General features: G+C 41.7%; 1 protein-coding gene across 4 annotated transcripts in view; it reads left to right on the forward strand.

The window, feature by feature from the left end:
* The window catches only part of TACC2 (transforming acidic coiled-coil containing protein 2), a 128,943-nt gene extending 108,792 nt beyond the window's left edge, over window positions 1-20,151 (forward strand). For all 4 annotated transcript variants that reach the window (XM_082286255.1, XM_082286256.1, XM_082286258.1 and 1 more), the window contains 10 exons: window positions 153-324; window positions 441-581; window positions 1,492-1,572; window positions 7,466-7,609; window positions 8,008-8,084; window positions 12,168-12,211; window positions 17,337-17,497; window positions 17,853-17,959; window positions 18,690-18,810; window positions 19,587-20,151. In XM_082286255.1, coding sequence (XP_082142381.1) covers window positions 153-324; window positions 441-581; window positions 1,492-1,572; window positions 7,466-7,609; window positions 8,008-8,084; window positions 12,168-12,211; window positions 17,337-17,497; window positions 17,853-17,959; window positions 18,690-18,810; window positions 19,587-19,652 — 1,114 coding nt within the window. In that variant the 3' untranslated portion in view covers window positions 19,653-20,151. The remainder of the gene's footprint in view (window positions 1-152; window positions 325-440; window positions 582-1,491; window positions 1,573-7,465; window positions 7,610-8,007; window positions 8,085-12,167; window positions 12,212-17,336; window positions 17,498-17,852; window positions 17,960-18,689; window positions 18,811-19,586) is intronic.

A 20,151-nucleotide genomic window follows, 5' to 3' on the forward strand; every position in this document is an offset into this window, starting at 1 on the left:
TGAGTTGAAACAATGTGTGTATCTATATATATGTATTTATATATTTATATATACCTGAAAGTGATAAAGAGGACTTGCTCAGCTGTTACTAGAATCAGAATTGTGAAGGCCTTGTGCTCCACCCTGAAAACACATACACACTCTTCTTCCAGATCAAGTTTTGAAGACCCTGAAGCCCAGCAGTCCTCTGGCATGAAAATACCACACCCAGCTTCCCGAGTCCTAGCTGCCAGCCAGGAGGCACACTTACAGTCCCCTGACAAGGCCAAGCAGAAAGAGCTAGAGCCCATGACTCTAGGAACAACTCCAGAGGCTATTGAAATAGTAAGTCCTGTATGATAAGAGTTTGGGAATCATTTTCATGCAGAAATTTTGCTTTTGGCCTGAACTACTTGGGCAAAAACCTCTCTTGCTTATTTAGTCTCCTCTTTACCCTCCAGACATCTCCTGAAGACTCCTTTGTCTCTGCTGATGCTCTTCTCAATAGGATATCTAAGAAAGCCTCAATATGTGATCAGCCTGAATATCTAGACCCTGACCTAGCAGAAAAGAACCCCCCAGTATTTGCTCAGAAACTTCAGGTTTGTAGAAGAAATATAAATGTCATTCTTCTTTTTGTTTGTCCTTACACAGGCAGAGGAATGCTTTGCCTCATCTGAAAGGGGTGGAAGGAGGCTTGAAGGGGATGTAGAAAAGAATTAAAATAATTATTTGATTCTTCTCAAAGTAACTCTTCTCTTTCAAAGTCTTAAGGAGCAAAGATATTTTCACTTAACTCATGTAATTCATATAATACATAAGCTTAAATTTCATCAGCGCCTATCCTGTACCTCTAAGGTATGTATTTTCCAGAAGTCTTTCTAAAGCAAAATTTTTTAAGCTTGAGCACAGGACTTGATGTCTGGAGAGTAGTCTTGACACCTGGCCTTAGTGCAAAGATTCATTTTTTGAGATTTAGGACTTAATTCTGCTGAAATGAAAATCAGGCTTTGTTTTTCTAGAAATCTCTCCAATGCAGAATTTAGTATGGTTTCTTCTAGGAAAAACAAATTAATCTGCAGACCAGTTGTGTATGTCAGGACATATTTTCTGGAATATTTATAGTGAAATTTTAAGCAAAGGTTGAGAGGTTTATGCCACATGAGACCAGCATGTGGCATAAATTCACATAAAATGGAAATGACAGGGGAGGAATCTCTGATAAAACAGCTTTACCTTCAGAAAACATTGCTTTTACATGAAGTATTGTTCATACTGATCACCTAATAAAAGTTATATTTCTGTACAGCTATCTCAAAACTAACCAACCCCTGGATTTTTGTATCACTGTCCTCATCCTGAGGGGAATTTGGGGTGTGTTTGTCACCCAGAAATTGTCTGAATTACACGTTAAAATCTTAACATTTCATTTTTGAGTACATCAACCATTTTTACCATGTTCTTACTACATTTTTTTCCCTGTGGGGGCCTCCCCACCAAACCCTTTGACAGGAGGAGTTAGAGTTTGCTGCCATGAGGATAGAAGCGCTGAAGTTAGCCAGGCAGATTGCCCTCTCCTCTTTGCGCTCCAAGGTACCTGGTTTGTGCCTGCCCTGTGTGTGTGAGTGTGCCCAGCCTGGGGAGCCGAGTGCTGCTTTTCCTGGAGCAGGGACTGGGGCTCTCTGGGCCCTGGGGGGACACCCAGGAGCATGCTGGCAGCAGAGCTGACACAAAACCGCTGTCACCCGCCCCACTCACACCCCAATTAACAACAGGCAAGAAGCAGCAGCGTTCCTTCCGCAGGAGATGGATTCTGCAGTCCAGGTTTGTCATTCCTCTGCAGCAAGATTTGTCCTAAAATATTTGATGGTGAAGAATACCAGGTCTGCTTTGGCCACAAGGACATTTTGTCTTTCGTTGGTATTTTCAGCTTGAAGTCAGATACCTTTGACCCTCAAAGTTTAGAAGTGAGGAATTCAGTCAACCTTGCCCTCAGGCATCTGAAGAAAGGGACTGCAGCAGGGTTGGAAGGGCTACAGAGCTCCCAAGGAAAAACGCCTCCCAACACAATGTGTCTTTATTCATAAAGATCTAAATCTTATTTTTTCATTGCTACTTCCAGCTCATGCTGGCTGGTTGTGCCTGAGTGATGCTTTGCACTGCTGTAGGGATGCACGTGGAACTCGCTGTGTTTGGAAAGCTGAAGAAGTCATTCCATAAATGTGACTTTTCTTGGGGAGGGGTATCAGCTGATTGGGATGCTGAGGGGATGGCAGTGTCCTGCTGCAGTGAGACATTTCCAGTCACCTTCCTCCTCTTGTACTGTCTGTTAATAAGTCAGCAGAAAGTCCTTTCCCCAATCCTAAATCATCTCAAGTTCATTGCATCACAACAGCATTTGGACTGGTTACAGGGTAGGATTTCTTGGTGCTTTAAAGATCAGTTATTAAGTAGCTACTTCATAAAGATTATTTTTTTTAAGGTTAACTGTACTCTTCTGAAAAAACAGTGATCATATGTGATTTATTTCATATACCTTAAATAGCCCATGAGCCACCTCGTTTCTGTTGTGCACATACATTTACTAAGGTAAACACGTTCCTCACAGATTTAAGAGTATTTTAAGATTTTAAGACTATGTGGCTACAATCTTGTATTTAATTAAGAAAAAGATGTCTTCATTAGAAGGACTAAGCAGGCCTACAATTAATAATAAGGAACATAAAGAACAAAGGAGGAAAAACAAAAATAATTTTCCTGTGTGTGACTGTGTCCACTTGCCCTGCTCCCCTGAGTGTTAGGTGTTGGAAGAGAACGAGGTCTCTAGATCCTCTCTACCTCCTTATTCTCTCTCAAATTCCTTGTCCTCCCAACACTTTGCTAGAACATGCAGGATTCAGGCCCTCCAGCATCAGAAAACACCTGAGATGAAGCACAAAATATTAGATGCTCTTCATGGGTCATGCAAAAAACTTCTATTAAAAATCTGCATTTTTGCAACCACCCAACGATTTAGAAACTCACAGATGGTAGCATTTTAGACTGAAGAGAATGGTTTTGTGTGTTTGTGATTACTTGTGAGCTACCCAGGAGAGATTCTGAGCTGCAAAAGTGTTACAGAACGTGAAGTTACATTTGAAAGATGCTGTTTAACATCTTCACAGCATCCTGTTTATCTAGAACAAGTTTTGAACTCCTTAGAGCTTAGAAATAGGAAATGCATTTCATGTGACTTTTTAGGAAATGTCATTAATCTGTGTAACGAAGATAACAAAATGATAAGCAGAGGTGAGGAGAGAAAAACAGGCAAAACTCGCCTCTCTGACAGAGAATTGGCAGCAGGTTGATGATGACAAAGCCCCATGTTGGTCCAGTTACATCAGTGCTTTTAGACAAATACCATGGGTGTCATGTTAGGCTGGGAAGGACTTTTGTCCTTGTGTAACTTTGCTATTTCAGTGGGAGGTTGCTGGTGTTAAATTAGCCCATGATGACACTCCTTGTGACCTACAGTGACTGATGGCCTGGATTAAGTAGAATAGAAACCAGCAGATGACTGCAGTGACTTAAATTTGGATGCTCCTGGCAGAATTCCCTTCTGGATGGCTGGCCTCCGTTCTTTTCTGCGTGCTGTATAATTACATTTAACATTTGCTAAACCATTCCTGGATGGGTAACAAGAATAAGTTGATAAATAAAGACAGAAGCGCTTGTTATGACAAATTAGGTCACCTAAAATAAAGATTAAATATAAGCATTTTGTGCTACTACTAGGAGTGAGAATAAGGATGTGAGTTTGTTGTTCTCAGGCAGAGGGAAGTTATTTGGCTACTCCCAAAATTCTTGTCACAGACTTCAACAACAGCAGGACCAGTCATCTGCTTTTACATTGCCAAATATTTCTGTTTTCCTACATTGAGGTGAATTAACACTTTTCTGTTGAACAGTCTTCCTTTGGATGTCGTGAGGTAATTTTTTAATAGGTGCAGCTTGAGTAGGGTTTGTGTCCAGCACCCTGTGGGTGCTGAGGTGACGGAGAGTTGGGTGTTTCAGTCCAAGAAAAAAGACTGAAAGGAAAAGCGTGGGCAGAAATGGGATTAGTGCATCACAGCCTTGGGGTCTCTCATGGTAGTGAAGGAGGAATATTTCCTTCAAGCAGCAGTGCCATTGATTTTAGCAAAACTTTCCAGGCTTGGGTTTTACTTGCCTTTCCATGTATTTGCAAGCACAAGTAGGTTCTCACTTTGCCTGCATTGACCTGTCTGCTCACACATCAGTTGGTTAAGGAGTCCATTATTCCGTGCACACCCAGGCAGCATTTCAGTGCTTGGAAAGAGCAGCCTCATTTTCAGCAGGGCTAAACACACATTCCTTTAACAGCTATGATAAAAACTAGTTTTCATTTTCGTGCCATTTCTCTATTTTCTTCCACTTTGACCTCGTGGAAGTGAGACAACTGCAGCTGGTTAATAGATGTGCATCTGCTCCCCTCCTGGTCAGGTATCTGGTTTCTGTGAAAGGTGCTGGGAAGAGAAGCGTGTTGAGCTCTCAAATATTTACACTAAGATTGCAGTGACCTACATTTTGTAGTAATTCCCCTGAAGACTCTAATCTTTCTGTGCGAGGTTTAGTGACTTACAAATCCCTGTGCTGATTATTACCCCAATTAACTGCTTACCTTCTCAGCAGTTAGGTGTTAAAGCATTATTATTGGGTTATTTTGGGTAATGCTATCATCCTGTTGGTCAGGTTCTGTTATTTTCTTGGGGTAGGAATATTCTGCAGGCAGCAAATAACAGTTTCTGAGTTCTGCATCAGTTAGGAGCTGTGTAAAATTAGCTTTGGAAGTAAAACCATGATGACTTTTACTGGTTACTTCTGCCAGGGAGCCCAGTTGGGGACTTGTGCACAGTGTTTCCAGAGGGCAGTACTGGTTGGGTCGCTGCCACAAGCATTTCTGCTCAGTGCTTAAATCCCAAGAGTTTTTATAGTCATTTTTGGAAATTTTAAGCTGTTTTGCATGTCCTTATTGCTATTGTTTTGTACAGTTTACTCAAATGCAAAGAGAACTAGAGAAAACATACCTGTAGTAATGAGGTGTTGTGCACTATATAAAAACAGCTGTATGTATTAAATGCTTTAAATGTCTCTTTCTTCAAAAATTGTCATCCTCCCAGTAGTTCCTTTGACATGTTTTTATATGAGCTTGAGGAAATTGTGGGGTTTTTGGCACAATGAGTATTTTCCAGCAATCTCTTTATGAGATCCAGCAAATTAAGCTGCAGGAAGCTTTTGAAATGTGACAGATGCAGTTCAACAGATCGATCTGAGGGATGGCCTGTCTTTGGAGGACAGCTTTGATGATCTAATGGCTCATTTTTATCTCCCAGTTATTCTTGCCTTCTGATTGAGGAGGGACTAAAGTGCATTTTTTATGTTTATTCATTTACAGACATATCCGAGCTTGTGTCCCAGGTGTATTTTTTCCTATGTAGTTGTTGTGCACTTGGAGATACTTTCAGGAGCACAGGCTATGCAGTTTTGATAAATCTTGGAATGCTTTTTCTCTGGTAGGAAAATTCGTGGGGTTTGAGGTTGCACCTCCTAATTCTGCTGGAATTGATCATTATTTTGGGTGTTCATGTTAAAGGCAGCAAAAACAGAGAAGAGATACCCTGTTCCATAAATCCTAGAAGTAAGAGTCAATTGACTCCCAGGTTTAAAAACAAAAAGTACCAAGCAAATTAGTGAGGGTCTCCTATAAATGAAGATGGCGGTGAGGTGTTCTGTAAGTACTGTTTAGGTTATTCTTGCTCTAATTAAATTTTCTTGCCTAGTCTTGTAATGTTGTTTGTGTTTCTTCATGTTCTCTTCAGATGTGATATCCAGAACATCTGGTCCTGTGTGCATTGTATACAATTTTTAATACAGCTTCTTCAGTCAGGTGTGATACGAGATCTCACAAGGGATTACAACAGAATTAACAGTGGGTTTGGATCATTTCTGTGATCCTGGGCAGTGTGAGAAGAACTCTGAGGAAATGAATGTTTTATGGAATAGCATCTGGCAAAATTTCCTTTACCAGTGTTGAGACAAGAATATGTGATGTTGAAATTAATGAGGACTGAACCTTCATCCAGACGTTATGTATTCCCTTTTGCATTCCTGTGCTTCAGTCAGTAGACTGTGACGCTGCTATTTTGTTTTAAAAAAATCCAAACAGAACAACTAAAACCAAACCACACCACCCTCTTTTGCAATAATATATAGGAAAATATTTTTTTCTCTTTCATGTAAAAAAGTAATTGAAAAACTGTTGATTACTACTCTTAATTACTGCAGATAAAGCCTAAAGACTTAGGTACTGCATTAGTGAACTCAGAGGAACAGGATATATTATTTTATGCACAAAGTTAACAAGTAAATGGGAAAAATACATTATCCCCTTTCCAGCAGCAAGGAAATGCTACACCAGAAAAACAGGATGTGAATATCCATTTGCATCAGTGGATGGGAAAAGGCATTGATCAGCCTGACTCTCCTCTCCACTCATGGTCCAGCCCCTCTCTGTGGCTTCCTGTGGCTTGGTGGAGGGGGCTTGGCAGTGCCCGGAGAAGCTGTGGCCACCCCATCCCTGGAAGTGCCCAAGGCCGGGTTGGATGAGGCTTGGAGCACCCTGGGATAGTGGAAGGTGTCCCTGCCCATGGGAGGGGGTGGGACTTGATGAGATTTAAGGTGTCTTCCAGCCCAAACCCTTCTGAGGTTCTATGAACTGTCCTTTGTCATCTCCTCAGTTTTAATGTGCTGTAGCTTGGGTTGTTTGCCTCAAAAGTTGTTTGTGAGACATCTCCTGCATCTCAGTGTCACGTACCTGTTCTTTGCTCTCCTCATTACACATGCTGCTCTCCCCTCTTTAATCTGGGCTGCTGACATGAGCAAAATTGACAGCTGCAAAAAAAAGCCTCATTTAACTGACTAATCGCATGCTGGACACCAGTGAGGCAGCAGTGTCACTGCATATTCACACTTCCCATGTGGTATTCTTTGTGATAGGTACCATGTATTGACAGGTCAGACCCAAGAAAGTGAGCTGTCCTCTTGCTTCTGGTTTCTTGATTTATTTTTATGGAAGCAGAATTCCCCTTAACAAGCTCTCTGCCTTCAGATCTGATTCCTTCTGCTGATGTGCATTTCTTGTGGATGTTTTGGTGAAAATCAGTACATTTTCTAAGAGAAGACTTCAAAATATTGATGGCAGTGCTGTCTTTATTTTCTCTGCATAAGGGTATTACGGCCCTTCTGGTGTTTCTTAGGGATCCTAAATGTGTATTTTATGATTGCTAAGTTCCGAGTTCCTTGTCAGCGTTAACTACTGTTGTAATTTAGAGGTGCACAGAATTCTAGTCCTAGCACCACACCCAGAAAACATGAGCTAAACACCTATTTAATGGTTCATTTCTTTGTGTTTAAAAAAACAAACACACAGAGAGAACCTGCTATCCCAGCAGATGTTTCCATCTCCAAAAGTGCACTGTACTCCCGCATCGGCGCCTCGGATGCAGAGAGCACCACGGCTCTGCTCTACCCCCAGCAGGACTTGGACTCTGCACTGCGGCTCGCCAGAGCAGAGGTAACTGTCTCCAGGATCTGGGAAAGGAAAAACATGCTGCTTGTTGTTCCCTTCTTTCCTGTGTTCTCCCAAATGCTTTGCGTTTTGGACCTCTTGTTCTGTTCTTGGAACTGTCCTCAGCCACCCTATAGCACAAGGTGCTACACTGCAAGTTTTACTTGTTTTACATAAGTGAAAAGCAGATATGATATAAAAATAAGTCTTTTATGTTTTTAGATCTCAAGTGTACTCTGTGCATCTTAACATTGCTATATAATTATATAAAAATGGTAAGATGCTTGAAATAGGAGTAAAATATGTTTTACAAATCTATGTACCATATTAGTCTGGCTAGTAATAGCAATTAAGAAATGGGTATAATCCACTGAGGTTTTTTCCCTTTGTTTTCTTTGTTTCAGATTGTGGCCAAGGAAAGGGAAGTATCTGAGTGGAAAGAGAAATATGAAGAAAGCAGAAGGGAAGTGATGGAGATGAGGTGGGTTATTAACTTGGTCACTCTGTCAGAGTCTCATCTCAGCCTGTGGGTAGTACACAGAGTGCCGTGCTCATACGATTGTTTTGCTTAGCTGAATTTGCTTCACTATTTTTAATTTCAGGCTTTGGGTCGATCCTGGACTGATAGTTAGTCTTTTCTCTGTATGGTGGGCACCCCCGTTCAGGGTAATCACTGAAAACTTCTGTGTTCCTAATGTCATTCACATCCTCAGAATACCGAGATAGGAGAGGTTTTACTCCAGATTAATGTCAGGGAGGGATTTTCTCTGGTTTGTGTGGGAATTCTCACATGGATTGCATAGTGAGGTTCCTGTTGCAGACTGGCTGAGGTGCCTGCAGAGCTGGTAGGGGGATGCACATAGCAGTGGTAAATTCACTCTTCACAAGTAGTTTTGCTTGGAAAAAGGAAAGAATGTAGGAAAGAATGTGCAGATCTGTAGATAGTTACGAGTTGTACAGGCTCCCTCCAGGATTGTAAATGGTTGTTTAACAATAAAAATCAAACCACAGTGTCAGTACAAAAGCATTTCTTGTAAAGGAACCACTCTGAATGTTGGCTTTTAAGGAGATTCTACACCCTTTTCTTTGAACTAAGATGATATTTTAATTGCTGCACACACTAAGGTTGATTTTAGTTAAGCAATAGTTCTCTTGGCCTTTGCTTTCTTGTTCCATTTGAGAGCTGACAGAAGGACCCTGAGCTTTTCAGTTTGTTCTGGTTGTATCTGTTCTATTTTACTTCTCTTGCAAACCTGCCTCTATTACATTAAATATCTGTATACTGGAACATGGTTTGACCTTCCTTTCCTGCCCAGGTCCTACCACTTGCAAGGATGACAGCAGAATCCCTGTAGTGGATGATGTGAGTTCCAAGGAGCACTGATGCCTCCCATTCAGTCAGTTGAAAGGTTCAGCTTTTCTCTTTTTTTGCAGTTGGTAGGATCATAAGAAGGACAAAGCAATGAGCTTGGCCTGCTCATTGATCTGAGTCTGAGAAAGTCATCAATTGCAAGAGAGAATGTATAAAAATACTTCATGGAGTTTTAAAGCTTATTATTTTCTACCTTCAAAAACCAGAAAAAATGGTCCCTCTCTTAACTCATAAATAAAAGGAAACTGTCAAATTATTTTGCATCCATCCTTTAAGTAATAACTTATACAATTACTTCTGAGACTGAATTTTCTTTAAAATCCTTTCTGTTCTAGCACCAGCTTCTTCCCAAAATGAAGAGTCTCAGTGATTTAAAGCTAAACTCTGTATCTAGTGATGACCTACATAAGCAATTGCTGCTTATATCCAGGAAAACTGTACTTAGGGAGGGAGAGTAGAAGGGAACTGCAGTGCAGAGCTCCACAAACCCTTGCATGGATGCCAGGAATTGCACATGGCAGATTGGAATAGTGGCAGCACAGGGCTCTGAGCCAAAGCATCTTAAGAGAAGCATCTGCAAAAGGCAAGGGCAGCCTCTTTATTTCTTTTTTGCCACCTCCCGGTGCCCAGCTGAGTTCTCTCACCTCCCTTGTGCTCTGTTGGGAAGGGGAACAAAGCCCTGGCATAACCCTGAAATGCTTAATGAGGAGAAACAGAACGCAGTGGCTGTGAGCAGTCAAACTGAGGGAGCAAAACAAGGAGGGAACAAAATGAGGGATTGTAAGGAATGTCTCAGTGTGCAGCTCACACTCAAGTGTGGTGCTTGGTCTGTTCTGTGTCGGGGTGCACGTGTCTGCTGGCTGCCAGTGGGCACTGCCAGCCTTTTCCCTCATGGAAAGGGAGCCAGGGGTGACACAGAGCAGCTGGCACACCGTGGATCTGCACCTTCATCTTCCACACAGTAATTTGCTTGTGTGTGTCTCCACTCTCCATAAAGTCTGATTTGAAAAAAAAACCCACAATAACCAAGCCAAATTTCCCACAGGCACATGCCTGGAACGCGTGGATGAAAAGAAAAAAAGTCTGGCTAATACCATCACAAAATGATAAATACACATATGTGCACAAAGAAAGATTTCTCTTGGAAGTTTAAATGTTCAAGCAGTCCATGTGTGGTAAATTAGAGATGCAGCAGTGAGATATGACATGATGATAAGCAGGGAGTGAAGGGATTATTTAGAGTTGCAGGCACAAAAGCATCACTTCCCAGAGAAGAAGCAGTGTTCCTGCATACTGTAGCTGGAATATCCTGAATTTGTCTAAATTTCCAGGAAAACATCAGTCTGGAGGAAATTCCACTCCGGAGAACAGAAGCCAAAAAGAGAAGGTTTAGTAATGCAGTAGCCATCTAAGAGCTAAACCACAGTGGGCTGTACCATAATCCAAGAGTCTAACCAGAGGCAGGCAAGAAATACTTAATTATGGTTATTTGGAGGTCTGATTGATTATGACTCTGTAAGGGGAGTCAAGCAGATGACTTCTGAGACTCTTTGTAGCCCTGGATTCTGGTGTTTCTATGACTTACAAATGTGCAGTCAGTGAATAGACTGAATGTCTGAAATAGCAACATTTAAAGCCTATGTAATGTGTCAGCCTGGGGTTAAGATGTGCCCTCCCAAAGAGGAATGATGTGGCAGCATCCTTTGGTTCCCTGGCTGTAATGACCATTATTTAGGCTCTTGACTGAGAGAGGCCTTTGACATGAACCTGGAGCAGATTGTTCCCTGGGAAGTGCTGCAGTGTTGTGATGTTGTGTTCCTTACCCTCAGTACCCTCTGAGTCCTTGGTTTCATTTCTTGGATGATTAAACTTCCTAAAGGTGCTTTGTGTCACAAGGATATGACAAAGCTTTAAAATCCTCATTGCTTACAGCAGCCTTTTGAGGTAATCTTCTTTGGACATGAAACCAAACCCTTCCTTTTAGGGGAAAATCCTTGCTGTTGTCTTTGCTTTCCAAAGTGTCATTTATAGTTGAAAGGAAAAATCCCAGTGCTCAGGGGTAGAGCCCCTTGCTCTCTGAGTGCTCTGCAGGAGCAGGGGAGATGCTGCTGACCTTAGGGCCAGGTGGCCTTCTCAGAGCTCTGGGCTCTTGTCTGTGATTCAGATTTGAGGCAGTTCTGGAGTTACTGCAGTAGTTTTTTGGGAGCTCTGCAAGTTTCTCCTTTCCTTACTGACTTTTGTCTCAGGATTTTCCCACATCCTTTCTGTAACCTCACCAACTGCAGCAGAGCTCTAAAAAGGGAGCAAGTGAAAGTGAGTTCCAAAAGAGGTGTATTCAAACTCCTGTGAGCTGTTTTGAATATCCACTTCAGATGAAGTGTGGGGTAATTCTGTATTTTGTAGACGGTCCTGCGTGGCTCGTGAATCAAAGCACAGATCAAGCTAGTCTCATTTCATTAGCTTTATTTGGCTCTGGGAAGGGATGGATCATCTTTCTAAATCACATTTAATCTGCTTATTTTGGCTAACCTCTTTTCAAGAAGGAATTTCAAAGCCTACCGTGAGTATACGAAATAAAACAGTCTTAAAAGTAACATTTTGCCACCTCTGCTTCAAAAACAGATTTGGGAAATGGAATATGATGGATTTTGTGCTACATGGTTGAATATTTTGATCTTGTTCTTTTAAGTGGTAGTGAATCATTTAGTCATGAGAAGATTCATTTAGAAGATGAGAGACATTTTGGGTGATGGCCAACACTACTCCTGTTAGGTTTATGTGCTACCAGTTACAAGTTTACTTAAAGTTTACATTAAAAATAAAACAACACAAATATGGACAAGAGGGAAGAAAGTAATGGAAAAGTCAGGCTCTTTGTAATTCTTGAGCTAGACCAATGTGATTATGTTTGTAATCATGATGGGTGATGTTTCAAAAAACAGAATCTGTTTCAAAGCAATCTCTTCTTCCTTCCCTCACCTTTATTGATTTCCATGGAGAATTAAAAATCAGGTGCAGTGGTAAAATTATCAGTTTTATTTGTTATTTGGGCAATAAAGAACATATAAAAGTGTGATGGGGTTCTGTATCTCTTAACACCACAGTTCACTTGCTGATAGTGTTATTTGCTAAGTAAGCATGAGCAATGATGTTGTTTGCCAAAAGATTTTCTTTTTTTTTCCCCTCTTACAGAAAAATAGTTTCGGAATATGAGAAGACGATTGCTCAGATGATAGGTAGGTGTTCCTACTGTGCAAGATGCTCCCTGGTTGGAGTCTGTGGGCTTCATTTTGATGCTGGCTGCATCTGCTGATGCTGCAGGGAATTGTGAATGCATCTGAGGACACCAGAAAAGGAAAAGTCAGGGCCTTGCTTCATAGCCAGCAGCCCCCAGGCAGTTCAGGTAACACAGAAGACTTAGGGCTTTCCCTTCTGAGCAAACTGGCCCATAGGAAACAGGTTCACATTCTTGGGTTTCTCCAGGAGAGACTTCCAGTGACCTAAAAACCCCTTAGGCATCAGCTCCCAGCTGTTTAATGTCAGATTCCAAACTTAGCTCTTCACAACAACAGGGATTATCTGTGCTAAATGCATCGATCAGACCAAAACCGAGATTAACTTCAATCCCAGCTGGGAGGTTATGAGTAGCCAATCCACTCCCCCCCAGTTGATTACTGACACAGGGGTCTCCTTTAAGGTCTAAATTATGACAAGTTTTGTCTCTCAGTAATTAAAAATCACCTTTGCTAGCAGCACATCCCACAAATCAAAGACTTGATGCTCAGTAGCACTTCAAACCCAAAGGTTGCAGGGCTCATGTGGTTCCTTGGCGTGGGAGGTCTGGCCCCTGGGATGTGATTTTAAAGCCTCTTGTAAGATTTCTAAAGCTCTTTTTATCGGTCTGGCTATAGAAAGCAGTGGCTTGTGCTGCCTTGTACTGCTTCAGCTCGAGCCGTGGGATTGGCTGAGTGGATTTTGGGCTCTCCAAGGCCAAAACTGCTGGGAAGAGCACCAATGTCTGGTGCTTCTGCTGCCTTTCTGGATTCCTTGGCCATTGGGAGACATCCCAGCCTCCTTTCAAGTGAAGGCTAAAATGGACCTACAGATAAATAAATTCTTTGAGAATGACAACTATAATAAATAAGTAATTAATGAAATACATATAATAATGATTAATAAATACTAATAATACACCAGGCTTCATTTTCTCTGGTGTTATGCCTCCATTGCCTTTTGTATGTACAAACTGAGACAACTTGTTTCCTTCTGACATGGTGTCTGTCATTGTCATCCTGCAGGTGTTAAAGTAGGAGTGACTAGAGTATGCAAAGAACTTAACTTGATTTTGGTTTATGTACATTTTGGTTAAACATACTCTGGTGTGGCTTCCACGCTTAACCTGGCCAGTGATATGGACACACAGAGGACCTGTCCTTTGCTTCTGAGCTATGGCTGCAGTTAGCAGCAGAAGTTTCTTTTTGATAACAAATTCAAATTCTGTTCTTGAGAAACAGAGAAAAAAAAAATTTCTGAGACTGCAGTGCAGCAATTAGATACAGAATAGGAGTCCTGAGGCAGAGGCACAGCCTTGGTGTACACAGTACATTCCATCAGCGCCACTTCGTCTTGTTGCAAAGAATGAAGGATAATTTAAGCACTGGGCCATTGGCTATGAGTAAATAGATCTTTAAACTTCAGGTTCAGAGTATCAGAGCGTCTCAGATGCTCTATGGTGAGTTTTTAAGGGCTGTGGCTATAAGTAATTTAATTTGCTGTCCATTTGCAAAGGAACTGAACCAACAACAGCGACACAGAAAACATCCTTTCTGTGTTAATTAGAGCAGTATGCAAATCCTACAGCATGGTAATATGTTAAATGTGAGGCTTCTTCCTGCATTTAACGTAAATTTTTGATCTAATTGTCCCTCCTGAACTATTTATACAGCCCTGTTAGAAGGGCACTGCACGTAAACCAATTTCACCGAACCCTTTGGTGAATATTCGATGAAGTTGATGGGTCCTGCTGAGCTTTTTGTAGGTTGGCATGTGTGTGTATAATGAATACTGAAAATACCTCATATTAAGAATATATGACTGCCTATGTTTGCCTCTAAAGGCACTGAAAAGCCTGCATTGCAAACAGCGATTGCCTTTGATTTCAAGGGCTATGGAAGGTTTAGTATTTGCTGTTATATGTATATGGAACTCAATATTACCCAGCTTAGCTGCTGTGATTAGTTCATGCCACACTCTGTGTAGCCAGAGCTTGCAAGCTGTCAGTGTGGAGATCCCTGTTAGTGTCACTTGGCACATTTTTTAACTGGTGCTCTTTTTTTTTCTTTTTTTCTTACACTTGCCTCAACCCCTAACACATTTTAGTTTACACTGAGGGATGGGGGAGAAGAAAGACCAGGTTTTCCAGGCCAGCCTGCTGCTTGTGCTGCTGCTTTGTGCCTGGTGCCCATGTTTGCTCTGACAGCCACGGAGCAGAGCCTGGGTGACCCCAGTGCTCCCTGCACCCCACCCTCCACACACCTGGGTCACAGCCAAAATCCCCATCCTAATTCCTTTTCACTGACAGATTTCTAATGTTGGTTTGGGGTTTCTTTCCTGTTAAAAATGTATCCTTATACTTTACATTTGAAAACAGTATGATCTCCTCCTTGTGAAAAACAAACAGATGTTATGCTTTGTGCATTACGGGTTGTTGCATTACTTCTTTGCTGCTTTCCTAACAATTCCCGATTTTTCTATTTTGCTTCCGTTTTCGTTGCTTCTTGCTATTTGCTTGCAAAAACAAAACAGGCAAGCCTGGTAAGTAAAGCTTTTCACCAACTTTCACACCAGCATTTTGCATCTTTAGTTTCTTTTGCTTTTGTTCTCTGTTTGCTGCATTCCCATTAAGTCATGTGAGTAGTAGTGAGCTGAGCCTGAAAGCGGATCTGCTGGTGCTGCTCTGATTCTGTCAATTTGGATAGTGTTAGTCCTGAGCATACTGCTGTTATTGTTGGTGAGCCCTGGGCAGGGTGTGTTGCAGACGTGGAAGTAATTTAATTAAAATATTTCAATCACATGACCTCGTAAATATATTTAGAATTAAGTATGTGTACCTGCTTATCTAAGATTCGACTGGCAGGCTATTACCAGCACATATTATTGAAACTAAATCATAGTCTTGGAAAATAGAAGGTACTTCCAACCCAAGCCATTCTACAATTTTCTGAAAGTATCACATAAAACTCTAGTCCCCCTCCAGCCAAGTTTCTGGTTTTTTGTAGCATTTAACCACTTTGGTTTGGGAGCATCACTTGGACAGGGCTTGGAGCCACGTGCTCTAAGAGTGGGAGGTGTCCCTGCCCATCGCAGGGGGGTGGAACTACGTGAGCTTTGAGGTGCCTTCCAACCCAACTCTGATTCTGTAGCACTTGCCCCAGTTTCCCATGTGCAAGTTTAAATGGTGCTGGGGATCAAGTATTAGAGGAGCTGATCCAGCTGAGGAGAGAGGAGGGCCTGTGATGCACTGGGAAGAAGAGGAGTGAGTGTGACATGAATTGTCAACTTTCTGATTGCCCTAGAAACAAGTCAGGAAGTTGCTAAAATACCTCAGACAGCAGTCTCACAAAAAGTGAAGATGTGACATTAAATACATTAAAGTATTTTGGATGATCATGTGAAGGGATCTCACCCTGCCTGGAATTGCAGTGACAGAAGTGTTGCCAGAGAGCAGGATCCCGCCAGGATCTGGTCAGGGTGTAATCTCCAGCATGATTAAATCTAGTGCTGGAACACAAGTAAACAGCTTCTCAGGTTTAGAAAAATAAAAAAATGACAGCAAAAGGTTTTTTAATTTAATTGAGAACACATTGGTTTTGACATTATGGAGGAATACAGGGTGTCTCTGAGAAAGCAAAACAGAAAAGAATGTTTATTTTAAATAAAGTGTTAAACATATCCAAGTGATATGGTATTACAGGGCTCTGGCCTTCTCTGCCATGTCAAAGGTGTTTGTTCACCAGTAAAATAAAGGTGTTACAAGCAGGTCCTGAGAGCCTCTCTGGTTCTTTTGATCTTCTGTATCACACAGAGCAGAATAAGCTCAGGTCAGCTCTGCTCACCCAGCCTGGTGCTGTCAGGGTGAGCATAGGAGCCCAGACTGTAGCCCAGGAGCTGATGCACAGCATGGCATCATCCCTGCTCTGGCCTTGGTCAGGCCTGCAGGAATGTGTATTTTTTGGATGGAATACGCAAAAGGAAGAGATTAATCTCGGTTTGGGAATTGACAGTATCAGCTTTGGCATTTCAGAGCTGACCAGCACTATAAATATGAAAACTTCTGAAAAGATAGTTTTCTGATGAAAACCTCTGTTCAAATAAAAAACCCAAACTTGTTTAGTTCTTTATGTTTCCAATATAAAGGCCCGAATTAAAAGTTATACATTGTGAAATGCCCCGTGCTTTTTTCCACAGGAGAACTTATTTTAGTTTCTATCATAGATGAAGGAAAATGGTAATACAGAGCTGCTGTGTTCTGTGGGTGGGTTTTCCCTTCAGTATTGTTCAAAGTAGCCCTTAAAACATGGACACAGGAATCACAGTTTAGGATATGAAGGAAACGATGCAGTATTTTGGAAGACAATGCCAGACCTTTTCTTCCAGTGTTATGTGGATATTCCAGCTTATTATGAGATCAATTCCCTTGAAAATTTCTCCTCCATATGGATTTGGATTCCTGTTATGTTCTTCCAACCATCCCTGACTCAAATGTAACTATACCCAGGAGGATCTTGGCAGATGTTTTTTGCAGTTTTTTTACACTTAGGAAGTCTGTCTGCTGTTAGATTTCCTTTCTGCCACTTTCTACAGTAATCCTGAGAGCTGGCAAAACACTGCTTTTCCAAGGGAAGAATTGAATTCCACTGGACAAAGTGCCTTGTTTGTTCAGGATTGGAAGATGCCAGCAGATGACAAGCATATATCAGCAATGGCAAATAATTGGTGGCCAGTGCTAGGAACGTGCACGAATGTCCTTTCCTTCAGCTAGTGCATCTGCAGGCAAACAGGAAATCCAGCACCTGCCTTTCCATGGGAACAGCCGAGTTCAGGGTGAAGAAATCATCAGAACAGAGATACATTCACATTTTCCCCCAACATCAAAATTCTTAAATATCACTGGTTTTAGCAACTGTTTTCCAAAACAGGCTTGTGTCTTTATATAAATCTGACTTTTTTGGATCCTATAAACTTACTATTACACAAATAGAGCAGAGTACAGTAGAAACTGTAGATGACAGTGAAATCAGTGTTCTTACTACTGTTACCCTTCTGAAAATCTCTCTTTTCCCTACTACTCTCTTCTTTCAGAGGATGAACAGAGAGAGAAATCTGTCTCCCACCACACTGTTCAGCAGCTGATTGTGGAGAAGGAGCAAGCTTTGGCTGACCTGAACTCGGTGGAGAAATCCCTGGCGGATCTTTTCAGGAGATACGAGAAAATGAAAGAAGTCCTGGAGGGGTTTCGGAAGGTGAATCACGTTAACATCTCCTTTAAAGAGCAGAGCTGAGCGGGGTCTGTGTACCAGTGCTGCTGAACAGAAGGCAGGACTTGTGTTTCCAGCTAATTCCCATGTCCTGCATTGGGTCTAAAGTGCATGACAGACCATAATCCTCAGGTGAAAGGTTGCAGCCAGCTATCAAATGCAACCAGAAAAATTGTGAAGCTTTTTGCATTGTGTAATATTCTCCTTCTGGTGGCCTCTGTCTGTGGGTGTCAGTGCTGGACTGCAGCCCTTCAGACAGCTGTCTGTGACTCCCACAAACAGGTGCCTGTTCTGCATTTTAACCTCTTGGGTTAAATTTGATGTCATCTTCTCTTTTAAGAATGAAGAAGTGTTGAAGAAATGTGCACAGGAATATTTGTCACGAGTAAAGAAGGAAGAGCAGAGGTATCAGGCACTCAAAATTCATGCTGAGGAAAAACTGGACAGGTAATTGAGTCATGGATTCACAGAATGATTGGAAGGGGTCTTAAAGAACATTTGTTTCCATGGGCAGGGACACCTTCCACTAGACCAGGTTGCTCCAAGCCCCATCCAGCCTCGTCTTGGACACTTCCAGGGACGGTGCATGGATTGTACACATATTTTTTCAGGAGTTCATGCTGCAGGGGGATTCCCATGGCTGGACCTCACATCCTGAACTGCTCCTGCAGTACGCAGGGCACGGGCTGCTCTGTGATAGAGGCTGGAAAAAATGCCATAATTAGAATTTCTGTGATGTGCTGGTCCATACAGAGCACCTTAAATTTCAATGTTTATCTAATGTCTTTGTTTCTTTAATGTGTTTCCTTGAGAAGATTAAAAAGGAAGCCATTAGCCAGTTTCTTTTTTCTAGATTTCCATGTAATGACCATTTAAGCCTTTCTAGGAGTCACATTCAGGACTCACAGTACAGTCCCCTGAACTGGAGATCAGGTTTAGAAACTGCCAGAAAACACTTCTACCTGAGTCATATTTGTGACCTCGGCACAGATATCTGAGAGAAGCAGGAGAGGGAGTTGTGAAAAGTCTCTAGGGACAAGTCTGAGAATATATCCAAGATGTGCAGAAGGCAGCCCTGCCCTCTTCCCCCATTTCTTAAGGTGCTGTCCACCCTTTGGGCACCCTCTCCCCTTTCCTGTAGAGAACTTGATATGACCAAAACCTGTGTTTTTTGCAGAGCCAATGCTGAAATTGCACAAGTGAGAGGCAAGGCCCAGCAGGAGCAGGCAGCATACCAGGCCAGCCTTCGGAAGGAGCAGCTCAAAGTGGATGCCTTGGAGAGAACACTGGAACAAAAGGTAAATCAGGAGTCTGCTCTCCCTGGAGCCAAGCTCTGCCTGAGGATTGTCCTGCAGCTCCCTGGCCCCGGGGACAGCAGCACTGCCCAAATTTTAGGACAAACCCCGCCCCTGTGTGCACCAGCTGGACCCAGGTTTGATCTGAGCCCAAGTGCTCGGGGCTGGCTCAGCCTCAGCCAGAGCTCGGGGTGCACCTCTGCAGCCCAGGCCTTGGTTTGCTTCAGTTCTCAGGTTTCAGACCTTGCTTTAGTTCTTCTCTCAGGTTCTGTTTCCCTTTTTAGTGCTAGCTGTAATTCCAGTGCTAATTCCAAAGTGTCTGTAGGAAATGCCTATTTATATCTCTGTGTTCTCTAGCTCAGCCAAGGGAGCTTGCTTTGGCATAGTACAGCTCGTCCTTGCTTGCAGCTCTGCAAGACAGGCTGAAAATAATGAAAAAAAATAGAAAAGTGCAGCCTAGAAACAAAATTCCTCTATGTATTATTGTGGTGTGCTGGGAATGACTGCTATAAAGCTGTCTGCTTTGGTGCTAAATTTGATTTATTGTATTTGCAAAAAAGGAAGCGTTTTTTTGAATGCATATATAGCTGTACTGTGGATACAAACAGTTGTGCTATATATGCACATGTATCTGTACATATAGATACCCTGTTCTCAGCACTGGTGAAAAGTGAATTTTCCCACACTTCTCCCAAAAGTTAGATAATATTAAAATTTAAAAAACCCTCATCTTAACGCAGCATAATAATTTTCATAATACTTCATGTTTTATTTTCCAGAATAAAGAGATAGAAGAGCTAACGAAGATTTGTGATGAACTGATTGCCAAAATGGGGAAAAGCTAACTTTTAACCAAATTTCTGGACTTCGATATTGAGTGCAATATGACCATTGGCACACTGATGTCCATACATTTATGTGGACAGGTTATATTTTCACTTTTTCGTATGCACTACTGTATTTTCTTTCTAAATAAAGTTGATTTAATTGTATGCAGTACTAAGATGACTATCAGAATTTCTTGCTATTGTTTGCATTTTCATAGTATAATTCATAGCAAGTTGATCTCAAAGTTCCTGTATCAGGGAGATTGTCAAGTTCTCTAAGAAATTACAAATTGCTGATCCTAGCCTTCCCTTTGTACATGAGTTCCCATGTTGGATGTCTTTTGGATTTAATATAAACATGTATTACTTGCATGGGGACTCTTGCCTTAAGGAATGTAAACTTTATCTGCATTTGCTGATTTGTAAAATAAAATTAAAAAACAAAAAAAAGGAAAATGCATGTCACAAATGAAATTCTCTATTGTAAATAAATTTTTTCGTTGAAAGTTGAAGATAA

This window comes from Coloeus monedula (genome assembly GCF_965178545.1).
Source record: "Coloeus monedula genome assembly, chromosome: 8".
Classification (NCBI taxonomy): domain Eukaryota; kingdom Metazoa; phylum Chordata; class Aves; order Passeriformes; family Corvidae; genus Coloeus; species Coloeus monedula.